This window comes from Ursus maritimus, unplaced genomic scaffold (assembly GCF_017311325.1).
Source record: "Ursus maritimus isolate PB19 unplaced genomic scaffold, ASM1731132v1 scaffold_27, whole genome shotgun sequence".
Taxonomy (NCBI): domain Eukaryota; kingdom Metazoa; phylum Chordata; class Mammalia; order Carnivora; family Ursidae; genus Ursus; species Ursus maritimus.
In genome coordinates this window covers 6,086,925-6,100,830 of record NW_024425230.1, presented here as the reverse complement: position 1 = coordinate 6,100,830, position 13,906 = coordinate 6,086,925, and the positions used below count along the sequence as shown (strand labels likewise).

The following is a 13,906-nucleotide window of genomic DNA, read 5'->3' as shown; positions in this document are numbered from 1 at the left end:
TTCCTGGATCCACTGATAATGCACTGATCCAATGAGTATCTCTAGAAGTTGAATTCTTATATTCTTAGAAGTACACATTTGTATAAAGGATGGCCAGACTACCTAGGACTCCAAAAACTCTATTCTCTTTTGAATTATTTTTTCCTGCTCAGAATACGAATACACGTTCCACACTTTGCAAGCCAGGGACTGCATCCTAGAGAAATGAATCACTCACAGGTTGACTCAATCTAATCCTCTAGCCTGTGGCGACATGACAGAACAGAGCGAACGAGATCCTACAGGAACACAGACTGTAAGTAGTTAGTAGCAGGGGAAAGGGGGGAAAACATCTATCACTCACTAACGCGAGAACAAGAAGAAGAACTGCTTCAGCACAGAACACACACAGTGACATGAGGCACGTTCCTTCTGGAAACTGCCTCAGTGAAGGAGCGAGCAGAGGATCTTAAAGTAGATACAGAACACGAGGCTCCACTGACAGAGGGAGGCTCAGGTCAGCGGGAAGATGACACCTCCCTGGCTGTGGCCCTGGGCGTTGCTAATGGTGCCAAAGTGCCATAACCACACAGTCATTCAACACGAGCCTAGCATGCGTGGGGATGAACGTGTGTGTGCGTGTGTGTGTGTGTGTGTGTGTATTAGTTTTAAGTAAACTCTTCTATGGAGAGAGGAGTTCATTATTTCTGATGCCGCCAATAATATGACAACACATTTTAGAAATTCAAAAATTGCTTTATAAAGTGTCTTATTGAAAGACGCCATTGGGTAAGAATTACAAAATGACAGACTGACCTTTTTTACATCCCTCACCAGCAAATGAAGTGTGTTTGGTGGACCCAGCCTCTGAAAGAGAAGCATTCAGCCATATTAAATATGTTTTTCTCTTGAACTCTTGCAGCTAAATCCTACCCTACTCTATAGAATTAATGACTTGTGAGAGCTGGAATGTAACGCACTGTCAGTATGTTTCTTTTACAAGATAGGACTGGTTGTGGTTAAGAAGTATCCAACATGGGGCACCTGGGTAGCTCAGTTGTTAAGCCTCTGCCTTCAGCTCAGGGCGTGATCCCAGCGTTCTGGGATCGAGCCCCACATCAGGCTCCTCAGCTGGGAACCCACTTCTTCCTCTCCTACTCCCCCTGCTTGTGTTCCCTCTCTCTCTGGCTGTCTCTCTCTGTCAAATAAATAAATAAATAAAATCTTAAAAAAAAAAGAAGTATCCAACATGTTCAAAAATATGTTAACTACTTTCTATTGAATTATTTTGAAGGGCATCTTATGGTGTGCAATATTGTGTGAAAAATTCAGCAAGGACCAAACAACTGCTGAGGACCATTTTCACTATGTGAAATTTTAGAATGGGGACAGAGAATGTAAATTCTCAAAATCCACATTGTAATAATAATATACGCCAAGGGGATTTCGCCCATATACTTGCATTCTCAGATAGTGGAGCTCTTTGCTGTGAAAGCTTAGTGAAAGCTTAGTTGTACATTTTTCACTGAAGCTGCTTAAAAAGGTAGGGGTCCCAAGGAACTGCTCATCCTGGTAACTTTTCACTCTGCTAATGACTGAGGATGTGAGATTTCCTCTTTATATAAACTAGTCTTCATATACCACACCTGGGTTCTTATTGCAGCTGTCTGGCGATGCATGGCAGTAGTTGGTAAGGACATGAACCTAAGCAGTGGCCAGCGTGGGTGAGAACAGCCACCTGTCATTAAATGATGGGCCTCCCAGTGGAAACCAGTGCCCCATTGATTCTGTGCTCATCTAAGGGCACTTATGCAAAATATGCACTGGTGATAAATATAATCCATCGGCTAGCTCCCCTCTGCCCTCCCTCCTTCGAGAACACTCACTGTGTTGTAAAGCTCTTCCAGCCTTGGGATGGTAAGAAAGTGTTGCATGTTCACTCCATTTTCAATCAGGAGCTTCACGAAGTCCACTCGATCTAGGACTAAAGCATCCAGCATGGCTTGTTCCAGAGCATTTACCTGAACGAAACATCAGGAGGGAGCTGCTGAGTGGCCTCTCAGAGGGACTCCAGCAAGACACAGACTAGAAGCATCTGGCAAAACGCAGTCTGACCGCCCCCCTGCCCCGCTGGACCCTAGAGCATGCTGAACCTGGTTCTCTTTGCAGTAAACACACCCCATCTCCCTCTTTTTTCTCAGTTTAGCCCCTACCTTTCCTATCAAAGTATCAAAGCTTGATAAAAGGAGAAAAGTAAATGCTTCTCTCCTCTTCAAAACAAATTGAAGAGGATTCAAAATTACAGCCAAACTGGTGTTGCTCTCTCCAGTTTCAATTTTGTTTGAATTAAAATGGAGTTTATTTGCTTTTCTTTTGAAATAAAGATGGGAAAGAAAAACCGTATAAACTGTAGTATTTTTTGCAAAATGCAACTACAACCAAGCTCCGGACTCCATAAACAATGTATTCTGAGGTGGTGGATTGTAATATTTTATATGCTATTATCTATTGTGTGTGCTTCTGTCCTTCAAAAATGATGGAACCTGCAGCATACAGTGTAATGTGAAGCGTTCTGGAGAGAGCAGCTGGGGAGAGTTTGTCTTCTTGACTGAGGATGGCTGCATGCTAGCCGGGTGGGACTCGCGGGCACACAGCGTGCCACGAGGGTTAGTGGCCGTGCCAATGCCCGTCACATGTCACTGCAGAGGCCCAGCACCTTCCTTGCCCGTGTCCTCAGAGCAGCAAGCCGGGAACACCATGCAGCATGCGGCTCAGCCTCCTGGCCCAGTCGAGTGCTGTTACCTGCACATCCCAGTCGTGGGCTCCTTCTTCTGTTCCCGGAACTGTGTTTGTTTTGTAATAATTGGTTTGTTTCCCATGTTTTCAGGCATCAAGCATCTACGTGTCTGCCAGGCAGAGAGAGCCAATGTTGGGAACCTCCCTGAGGGGCTTCATTCTCCCACAAAGCAAGAATTTTTGGCATTTGTGAAACCTGCCATAGCCTTTTGAAATATTGACACTATCCCATCAGTGCTCTGCCAATGCCTCCCGGCACTCAGGGCCTCTGTAGGGCTGAAGTAAGGACAACAGCGACTGACCCCTTTCCCTGGAGAAAGTGTAACCGACTCGTGATCGCCTTGATCTCAGGAAAGGGGAGCGAAGACTGCACGTACCCAGTTCAGCAGCTCGATCTTCCGGGGGTCGGTTTCTTCCTCTACCTCCTCTTTCACTTTCCCTTTCTTCTTGCCTTTTCCTTTCCCTCTTCCCCCCTTGGTGGTTGCTGTTGGTGGCTTCTTTTCTTTCTCCGTGACCTTGTTATCCGTCGGGGGCGCCAGGCTTCCCAGGGGCTGCAGTCCACAGCAAACAGAGTTGGGAAAAGATGTTAAAGCTGCATCAAAAACTAATGATGTACTGTATGGTGACTAACATAACATAATAAAAAATTAAAAAAAAAAAAAGCTGCCGTTTGCCCCAAGACAGGCACATGGGCCCCCCTCACCTCTGGGTACACACATGTGCACACGCACATGCATGCACGTATAAGCACACAGGCACCCATGCACAAACATGCACACACGTGCACATGCGAGCACACACACAAGTGCACGCACACACTTGGTCATTGCAGGCCCGCCACCTGCAGGAGGAGGCCCTGATACCATGAACCACTGTTACTCATGTGTTTGACGAAGCACATTTATGTACTTAAAGTGGATGACATTTTGATTCACGTGTGTTTTGCCCAAAGGAAAGATGCTGAGAGGTAAGTTCAAAGGCACCAAAGGCAAGTTGCTAATGTAGAAAGAAGGAAATGATTGTGAAGGGATCAGAGACAACGGGTATATCTGGTATACCCGAGGACGCCTGTTTGGATAGAACCGTGACTGAGTTTATTGGTGGTTAAAGAAGGCCTCCTGGGTGTTACTGAGGTGAATGCAATGTGGTGACAGACTGACTGCATCAAAGGAAGAATTTGTTCCACTCAGAAGAGGAGGGAGTGCAGAAGTGGGACTTGGCCCCTGGACCTATCTTCTGGCCACATGGAGAACATGACGGGGGAGGGGAGGACGGGAATACAGCCCTGGTGCAGACACAGTGACACCAACATTGAAACAAAGTTGCCTCCTCCAGCTGCTGTCTTATCTTGCCAGACTTGCCCTGTCCTCTGGCCAAACTCTTCTGGTGAACCTCATGCAAAGTCTCCATCCCCTCCCTTCCCACATTCTGCTGCATGTACCCCATGCTGCTTCTTCCCATCTGTCCATGGCTCTGGCCGTGGCCACGGATGGCTGTTCTGGTGTCACCCGACAGGTGTTTCCCAGTCCTTCTCATGCTGGGCTCTTAGTGCATCTGGGACTCTGCTGCCTGCTTCCTCCTCAAGCCTCTTCTCCCTGATTCTCAGGCAGTGCACGCTCTGTTTTCCTATCAGGCCACTGCTTCTCAGCATAGGCTGTAAATGCTGAGGCTCTTTAGGGCTCTGTCCTCAGCCCCCTTCCTTTCTTCTGTATGCTCCCTTGACAACCTTGTCAAGGCCCATACTGCCAGTCCCCATGTATTTGCACATGACCTGTCCTTTCTAGCCTCAGTCCATGTCTCTCCCTAGAGTTCCTCCTGCCAACTTAGCACCTCTACTTGGATGTTCAAAGGCTCTTTCAGCTCATAATGTCCAAAACCACACTCAAAAACCACTCCCTCCAACCTACTCATCTCCCAGTGTCCTTTAACTCAGTGAAGTGGCAAGCCAGAGAATTGAGGATGATTGCTGACATCTCACTCCTCTCACTGCCCTCCTCCATGATTAATCTGTCTCAAAGTGCAATTGTGTTTAATCCTAAATATTGCTTTATTCTGTCCTATTTTTGACTTCTCTGCCTCTGATCTAGCCCAAGGTGATGTCTCTCTCCTGAATTACTTCAATAGCCTATTAAGAGGGCTCCTTCCATCTGCCATTGTACCCACCCAATGCATTTTCCACATTAAATACAGAACGATCCTAATGATGTAAATGAGACCATGCAACTCTCCTGCTTCAAATCCTTAAGTAGGGCAAGGCAGAGATTGTATTGAGGACATCATGCATATTTGTGTGGTTCCTGATCAACACAGAGATGTGGGTGAATGTCCTGGCTGACTCCTCATGCAGACAAGACTACTACAATCCTCACGGAAAAACTGACACAGCATTCAACAAATGGTGTTGGGGAAACTGGACATTCTCATGCAAAAGAATGAAGCTGGACCCTTATCTAACATAGTATATAAAAATTAACCCAAAATGGATCAAAAATCTAAATGTAAAAGCTAAAACTACAAAACTCTTGGAAGAAAAACTAAGGCAAAGCTTCATGACATTGGATTTGGCAATGACTTCTTGGATATGGTGCCAAAGGCAGCGAAAGAAAAAATAGGCAAATGGGACTGCATCAAAATTAACAACTTGTGCATCAAAAGACAGTATCAACAGAGTAAAGACAACACACCTAATGAAGAAAATACTTGCAAATCACATATCTGATAGGAGGTTAATATCTAGAATTTATAGAGAACTCCTAAAACTCAACAACAGCAAAACCCAGACTGACTCAAAAATCAAGAAAAGAACTTGAATAGGCATTTCTTAAAAGAAGATCTGCAAATGCCCAAGCACATGAAAAGATGCTCAATATCATTAATCATTAAAGAAATGCAAATCAAAACCACAATGAGAGGACCCCTATCAGAAACGAGTGTTGGCAAGAATGTGGCAAAATTGGAATCCTGTGCACTGTTGGAGGAAATGTAAAATGGTACAGCTCCCATCGAAAAGTTTGGCAGCTCCTCAAAAAAACTAAAAATAGAATAACCATATGATCCAACAATTCCATTTCTGAGTATATATCCAAAATAATTGAAAACAGGGTCTCAAAGAAGTATTTGTGCATCCATGTTCATAGCAGTGTTATTAAAAATAGCCAAAACGTGGAAGCAACCCAAGTGTCCACTGATGGATGAATGGATAAGAAAATGTGGCCTATACATACAACAGAATAAATTAAGCCTTAAAAAGGAAGGAAATCCTAATACATACCAGAACAGAAATGAACCTCGAGTATATTAAGCCAAGTGAAATAAGTCAGCCACAAAAGGATAAATACTGTGTGATTTCACTTGTATGAGGTATTTAGAGAGGTCAAATTCATAGTGACAGAAAGTAGAATGCGGTGCCAGGAGCTGGGGGAAGTAGGAAAGGGGGAGTTATTGTTTCACAGGTATAGAATTTTAGTTTGACAAGATGAAGAATCTGTGGATGGATGGTGACGGTTGCACTACAATGTGAATGTTTAATGACACTGAACTGTACTCTTCAAAGTGTTTAAGATGCTAAATTTTATTTAAATGTCTTTTACTGCAATAAACAGATTGGGTGAAAAAAAGCAAAACAGGATGACACAGCAGTTGAGGTAACAAAGGGCAAAAGACCAGAAGGAACCTAAACATTTCCAGGCATCTTATTCTGAAGAGTTTCAAGCATCCCTATGGAGAGTTCACGTGGGGAGAAACTGAGGTCAACAACCAGCATCAACTTGCCAACTATTTAGTGAGCCATCCTGAAGTGGATCCTCCAGCCCCAGTCAAGCCTTCAAATGAGTGCAGCCCAAGCCTATAGCTTAATTACAATCTCATGAGAGCCCCTGAGCCTGAACTATCCACCCGAGCCACTACCAAATTCCTGACCCACAGACCCTGTGTGAGATAATATTTATTGTTGCTCAGAAAAAGAAAAGTGCTTAAGTTGTTCCCCAAACTCTCAGCCCCAGCCTTCTGTCCTGTACCAGGTCTGCAGTGCTGTGTAATGCATGGCTCCTGGTTGACTTGCAGCCTCCTCCTGAGTCACCCCCTGCTCACTCTGCATTTCAGCCACACTGGCCTTTTTTACTTCTTCAATAAATTATTTGAAAATGTCCAGTTCTTTCTTGCCTCAAGGCCCTTTACATGCTCTTCTCTCTGTGTGGAGGGTGCTTGCCCCTCAGTCTTCACCAGCCAGCATCTATTCTCCTGTTAGGTCTCAGTGTTAGTTCTACTTTTCCAGCATGGTCTTCCCTGGTGTCTCAATAAAAATGTAGCCCTCCCATCCCCCACATTCTGTCTCATGGAAATGTGCATTTTTCCTTCTTAGCAATTACTATATTTTATATTCCAATATTTATTCATTTGGTCATCTGTTTCTTGCCTGCTTCCCTTTTCTAGCCCACCCTTCCACACCATGTCCATACCAACACCATACAGAGAGTTCTGCAAGTGCTGTGGCAGGTCTGTTTTATTCACCCCTGTGTCCCCAGAACCTAGCACAGTGGCCCAGCACACAGGAAGTGGTTGACCAACATTTGATAAGTGAATGAATGAGTAAAAACATGGATTTTTTAAAAAGTTTGGTTTGGTTCAAGAAAGCCAAAGAAGAGATTAGTTCTACCATTTGCTGTTGCTGGGTGAACGAGAGGAACAGGATCCCTCCTCTTCTAACTTCTGTCTTTGCCATTGGAGAGAATTAAAGATGGAGTAGATGTGGTCAGGCATTGTAAGAGAATTTCTAGATGCTCAAACAAGCTCACCCATTCTTCCTTCAATGGTCACACCCTAGAATTCTAAGAGCATGGTTGGTAATCTTAGAGAGGTAGCTTTTGGCCTGGGCCAGTAGAATTCTTTATCTTGAGGAGGGGCTTCAGGGGCTGCCTGGGGGGAGGTAACCAATGGGGTGGGCTTGGCTCTTATCTGCTATATATGTTGCTGCTCTACTCAAGATGCCACTTGTAGAAAGGGCTCTTCTAACTAAAGTACCCTGAAAACAACCATTTTGGAGGAATCACAAATAATAAGAGAGGTGTGACAGGCTGGAGAGAGGGTAGGTAGGGTACTTATAGCATTTGAGTAGGCTGAGAGGAAAGTGAGATGGTAAGTATATCAGGTGACACAATTTCAATTTTAAATATGTTGATAGGTTGACATGTTGGACTGAATCTAGCAAGTTGAGATGTAACAAGGAATGATGTCTTCCACCCAGGTCCACCTGGGCCCAAGAACAGCTAACATCAGAACTGCAAGATGTGGTTTATTAGCTGTGAGCATGGTAAAACTCTTGGGAATTTCTGCAGGTGGAAACTTAGTACAAGTGAAGGACTATATATTGCCGTATTACTACAAGAGTAGCTCCAGCACGAGGCAGGTGGCAGTCCTACTCTGGGCTGCGGATAAGGGATGGCATGGACCATGTCTGGAGAGAGGAAATTTCTCTTTGCAACCTCAAATACAGGTGAAACAATCACTTGTTGAGGGTGTTCTTCATAATATTCCTTTATTATCCTTTTAATATCCATGGGGTCTGTATTGATATTCCCTCTTTCATTTCTGACATTAGTATTCTCAGCTTGCCTGGCTAGAGGCTTATTAATTTTATTGATCTTTTCAAATAACTAGATTTTGCTTTATTGATTTTCTCTATTGATTTCCTTTTTCAATGTTATTGATTTGTGCTTTAATTTTTATTCTAATATATGCATTCAGTGCTAGAAATTTCCCTCTAGGCAGTGCTTTTGTTGCATGCCACAAATTTTGTTAAGTTGTATTTTCGTTTTCATTTAGTTGAAAATATTTTTACATTTCTCTTGAGACTTCTTCTCTGATCTATATGCTATTGAGAAGTATGATGAGTAAACTTGGGAAAATATGTTTAACTTCTTGGGAGCATCATTTTTTTCCCATGCTATAAAATGAGGACAATCAGATCTATTTCAGAGTTGTGAAGGCTGATCCAGTAATGCTTATGGATGTGAACACGTGGGGGTAGAGCACAGTGTATGATCTAAACATCAGGCATTATTACCAATTTCTACTTTGAATTTTAGATTCTAGTTCATGCGTTTTACCAAGGGCAAGCCCTTGCCTACAGATGGAAGCCAAAGGGTTCTCATCCTGAAAAATAAGCAGACATTTCTTTCTGTTTCAGAAATCTCAGGGAGGCTGGCCAAGGTTTGTAGATTTTTGTCTTTAAAATGGGCAGTGGTCTAGAGGTCCTCAAACCTTGTTCTTGGATGCTCAGACTGAGTTTGGCCTATTCCCTTACAAAAATTGCTAGTCCAAGTTTTGTGACTCAATATAAATACATTAACTTGTTAAATGTACATGTCAAACACTACTCCCTCCCTCTCTGCTGTTGTTATGTTTTGTAACAAATCCCTTTATTTATTATTTTTTAAAGATTTTATTTATTTATTTGACAGAGAGACAGTCAGTGAGAGAGGGAACACAGCAGGGGGAGTGGGAGAGGAAGAAGCAGGCTCCTAGCGAAGGAGCCTGATGTGGGGCTCGATCCCAGAACACCGGGATCACGCCCTGAGCCGAAGGCAGACGCTTAATGACTGCACCACCCAGGTGCCCCTTAACAAATCCCTTTAACAAAGAGTTTTGTTGGGACAGTTTTGATTTTTGTACTTAACAAAAAATATAGATAGACGAATATTGACTAGTTAAATATAAACAAATCAGACCTAAGATTACTTTGTCTTGTGATAATTATCAAGTCCTCCCTACCATGAGTTCTCAATTATGTCAAGAATTCTAGAAACACTATAGATTCACAGCCACGTAGTTAATCGAGTGCTTCAACCATTACAGGAAGATTTTGGAGACCATATACTGCATCGTGGGAAGACAGAAGGATTTGGGTTCCAGGTTGCAGTCTTGATCACATCTCCTGCTTGCCCTCTCTCCCCATGGAAATGACTGCAGAAGACTATGATAAAGGAAAATCTATCTCAAGAAGAGGCAGACAAGAGCTATTAACAAATTTCTGGAAATACTGGTGGGCAGTTAAAACCATGAAGAGGAAGCTGAAGCCCAGAAGGAGTAATGTGGAGGTAGCCGTAGAGGTGGGACCAGATTTTTAGAGGATGAGAGTTAGTGGGGGGTGGAAAGCATGGTGATTCACGGAAGGACTGTCTACAGAGCAGGAGACCACTCATCCCCTCTTGTGTGCCACGCCACGACCCCAGCGGGCAGGTGCAGAGCAATTGCATTCCTGGGTTTCATCCCCAGGCAGAAACTGAAGAACAGCTGCTAAAGAATTGGAAGGACCTGCTTGGAGAGGCCCGGAGCCTCACTAGTCTGTCCCAATCTGCACATGGCAAAGCGAAGCCGTTCAGAGGCCAAGTAGGCTTCCTGTACTAATTAGTTGCATCCCTCACTCTGAGATGGGGATGGACAAACCAGGATTTGCAACAGAAAAAGACAAAATGAACTTAATGGGAACAGCTGACCGGGAGAAAAACAGAGATAATTTAGGGAACAGAAGAGGACTTAACAAAAATCCGATTTCCATCCTCAGGTATTGCGTCCATGAGATGAAAACAGGCTGGCATGAAAATGGAACTATCAGGAAGGAAGAGCGCCTAGAGCTGTTCACCACACATGCTCATTCTGCACACACCCTCACCCCCACGCACAACCGCATCTCACACACGAACATCCTCTCACACATTACACGTACTACACACACAGAGAGATACCACACACATGCTAAACCCTACATGTACATCACATTACACATATCACATGCCTACATATGTGCTACACACACACACACACACACACACACACACACACACGATTCTCTAGGCCTCCAGGGTACCATGGAACAGAATTTAAAAAAAAAAACAATGCTGTCAATGCAATCATTGTATTTAATTTTAATGGGCTATTTCCTTTCTTCTTTTTTTGAAAAGTGTAAGCCCCACTTTTCACCAGCAGAGAGAAAATATTTACTGTTTACTTCTTCGAGAGCACTGGTTTAAATCTGTAATTACTGCTAGTAGCTCTTCTGGCTGGTTCTTTGAAGTTAAATAGCAACATCTCCTAGTGACCCTAATGGATTACACATTGTATCATCAGAAACCCCAGATAATTTCCTAAGATCCACGTCACGAGGGAGAACATGCTAATATATCTTCTGGACAGGGTCATGGTAAATGGTATAAAAGGAAAAACACGTATCTTCACCGGCCAGTGGGGCCCAAAGACAAAGATCTGGCTTCGTGCTATGTCGACGCGGTTCCAAGCCAGGGCCAAGCTCAGCTGGTCTGGGGCCGATGCATTTGTTCCTAGAAAGGCAAGAAATGAGGCTTTTCTCACTCCAGGCCTGGACCGCTCTGGTTTGGCAGGTGCTGGGTGGTGAGCACGGGCTTCCCTGGGTTGGTTCACACTAGCCTGGAACCAAGCACTCCTGTCTTTTCTCTTGCCCCTGAGTGATTACTCAGGCCCCAAAGCTAAGAACTTCATATTCTCAAAGAGTTGCCTGGGAGGAGGTTAGAGGCAAACTCCTTCCATGCCTGCCTGGGTTGGTCTCCCTGGAAAGGATAGAGGAGGCACCCGGTGACTCCAGGACCCTCATCTGCAAGAAGGCAGGAGCCCTGGGACTGCCCTGACATCTGCCAGGCCAGGGCAAGGGGTGAGTACAGGCCAAGAGCAGCCAGCCCCCAGTTGCAGGGAGACCAGCACAGGACTACCAGGCAGCTGGCCAGATGGTGACATTCCCCTCTTTCATTCCTGCCCTCTTATCCTCCCAGAGTAGCCAAGAGGCAGGGAGGAAATGTGTGTCCTGGAGCGACCCCGTATGTGGCCAGGTGACAGCCTGTCATTAGGAGTGGGATGGGGAAATTGAACACAACACTGTGAGATGCAGTGATAACAAATGAAAAATGGTTCATGGTCACCTCTACGAGGAAACCCTTAATGATAGACAGATAGAAACTGGTCTGACTTCAACCCATCACAGGCTGTTGGCACCCACAGAAAACACCCCTTCCCGGAAAACCCATTGTAAGCTTTCTCATTCTGCCATGGCTTCATACTAAGATAACTCTAGGCAGCCTGGTGGGCTCGGGATCTATCACCAACAGACACAGTTCCTGGCGGGAGAAGAGGGAGTGGGGCTTCCTGGCCATAAGCAAAGTCCCAGGCTAGGCCAGCACCAAGAGGCCAGCAGTCGCTGTTTCCTGAGAGCTCACCTTTTAACAGGGCGGTTAAAATTGCCATCTCGACGTCTTGCTGACCCTCAGCACCCATTCTAAACACGGTGACCTGAAAACAGGTTAATCGTGAAAAGACTAGGTAAAGCCAAGTTGCAGATGAAAGGGAGAATCGGGGTGTTTTTTTAAAAAGGATGACAGAGCCTGACATGGAATGCAATAATTCTGAGAGTGCAACAATTTTAAACCAGGTGCCTTTCATTTCCACAAGTGACAGCATTGCTCCTCCAGGCTCTGAGGACTTGCCTTGGTCCCTATTTTATGATTTTACCCAATCTGCTTCAACACCCTCAGGAGGAAAGAGCCCAGTCAGGATCTAGGTACTCCAATATCTAAATCGCTATCGGAGATGGCACAATCATTTCTACTCAGAAGCATGCTCCATTTGTAGGAAATTTGTAGATTTAGAATTTTGAAGGGGCTGCCTTATGTGTGTATTCCTCCCCCAGCATAATTAGGGAGGGCGAGGAGTGGGAAATAATTACTCTATTTGGAAAGTGAAGGGGTAGAATTTTGTAAGCACATCTAAAAGGCTGTGTCTGTCACTCCTCAGGCCTTTACATATGATTAATGTCATAAACCTCAGAACTGGTGTAATGTGGCATGGTGTCACCTGATGTTTGCTAAGATCTGAAAGCACCCGGGGTGGGTGGGGGGTGTCCCTCCTCTGCGCATGGGTATTTTGCTTTCATCACGTGGGTATAACGGTCAATTTGGTAGGGGTTTGTAAACTGCCCCTTGGAAAAGCCTGACCTAAAATATGAGCAAGTCCATCATGCACACATGGGCAGAATTAGCAAGGAAACATAATTCTCTCTGTGGAGCCTGGTTTGGAAATAAACTCAAGACACTTACGAGTTCTTTCTTTTTCATGCACTCCATTATAATTGCAAACAGCTGATGTGATTGTGTCTTGTTGTAATTAAATGTTTTCTGAATGGTAACTAGAAGCTGATCCTTGAGGGATTCGTTTATTACCCTGTTCCAAGGAAACGTGAAAGAGAAGAAAACAGCACGAGTTAAATCTGTACGTGAATAAATCAGACAACTCTATGTCCGTCTGGTGTCTTTGACTTGAAACTTTACCATTGGAGGGTATCCCAGGCTAGGAGACAAAAAGGGACCGCAGTCAAAAACTGCATTCACACGTGTCCTAAATTCCAGGCTTGTTGAAAACCTTATAAGGGAAAATGAAGTTGGAAGAGACTGTATTCCTCCAGAGAAAGAATTCCGTAAGAAACATCAGGCTCTTGACAGCTCCCTCACATGCTGACCTCAGAAAATGAGAGAGATCTAGTAAACCTTCATTATTTAGCATTTTTGGAATGGCTAAATGTATCACTGAAAGTTTTCTTCTTGGCCTAACAAGAAGGCAGTTAAAAACCCACCCTCTGTAACATGTCAGAAATCCTACCCTCCGTCTTCACAGTACTTGTGTGCAAAAGACAGAATGTCTGAGGCTCGTCCGCTGCCGTCACAAACCACCACGGGGACCGGAGGGTCTTCTCGGAGATATTCCAAGACAACGGAAACCACGTTAGGGCCTCCTTCCACCACCAGCCCCACGAGGGGCACACCCTGCCCCAATCCTGCAACATAAAACACATTCATCGTAGAGACCAATGTCACAGCACAAAATACCTGGGAAGTCAAACTCGGGCCGCCATCATTAGCCTGTCAGTGCCTAACTTGTTCCCGGAGTCCTCCCTCTGTCTCTGTCAGATAATAGGACCCTTCAGGAACGTGGTAGGAACAGGCTAACTTCTGGAGGCAGAACCAACAGGGTGAACTCTGAGAAGCAGGAGCAGCTGGAAGAACCCGAGATTCTGGAGAGGGAAGACAGCGGGACTGGAGGAGCCACAGAGAGAAAT

The 13,906-nt window shown here is 44.7% G+C and overlaps 1 protein-coding gene across 1 annotated transcript in view; it reads right to left on the bottom strand.

The window, feature by feature from the left end:
- The window catches only part of TRPM1 (transient receptor potential cation channel subfamily M member 1), a 65,965-nt gene that overhangs the window by 46,423 nt on the left and 5,636 nt on the right, over window positions 1-13,906 (bottom strand). The window contains exons 5-10 of the mRNA XM_040642667.1: window positions 13,450-13,624; window positions 12,891-13,014; window positions 12,015-12,087; window positions 11,008-11,108; window positions 1,866-2,000; window positions 796-846 (exon numbers count right to left, since the gene is read on the bottom strand). Of these exons, the coding sequence (XP_040498601.1) occupies window positions 796-846; window positions 1,866-2,000; window positions 11,008-11,108; window positions 12,015-12,087; window positions 12,891-13,014; window positions 13,450-13,624 (659 nt within the window). The remainder of the gene's footprint in view (window positions 1-795; window positions 847-1,865; window positions 2,001-11,007; window positions 11,109-12,014; window positions 12,088-12,890; window positions 13,015-13,449; window positions 13,625-13,906) is intronic.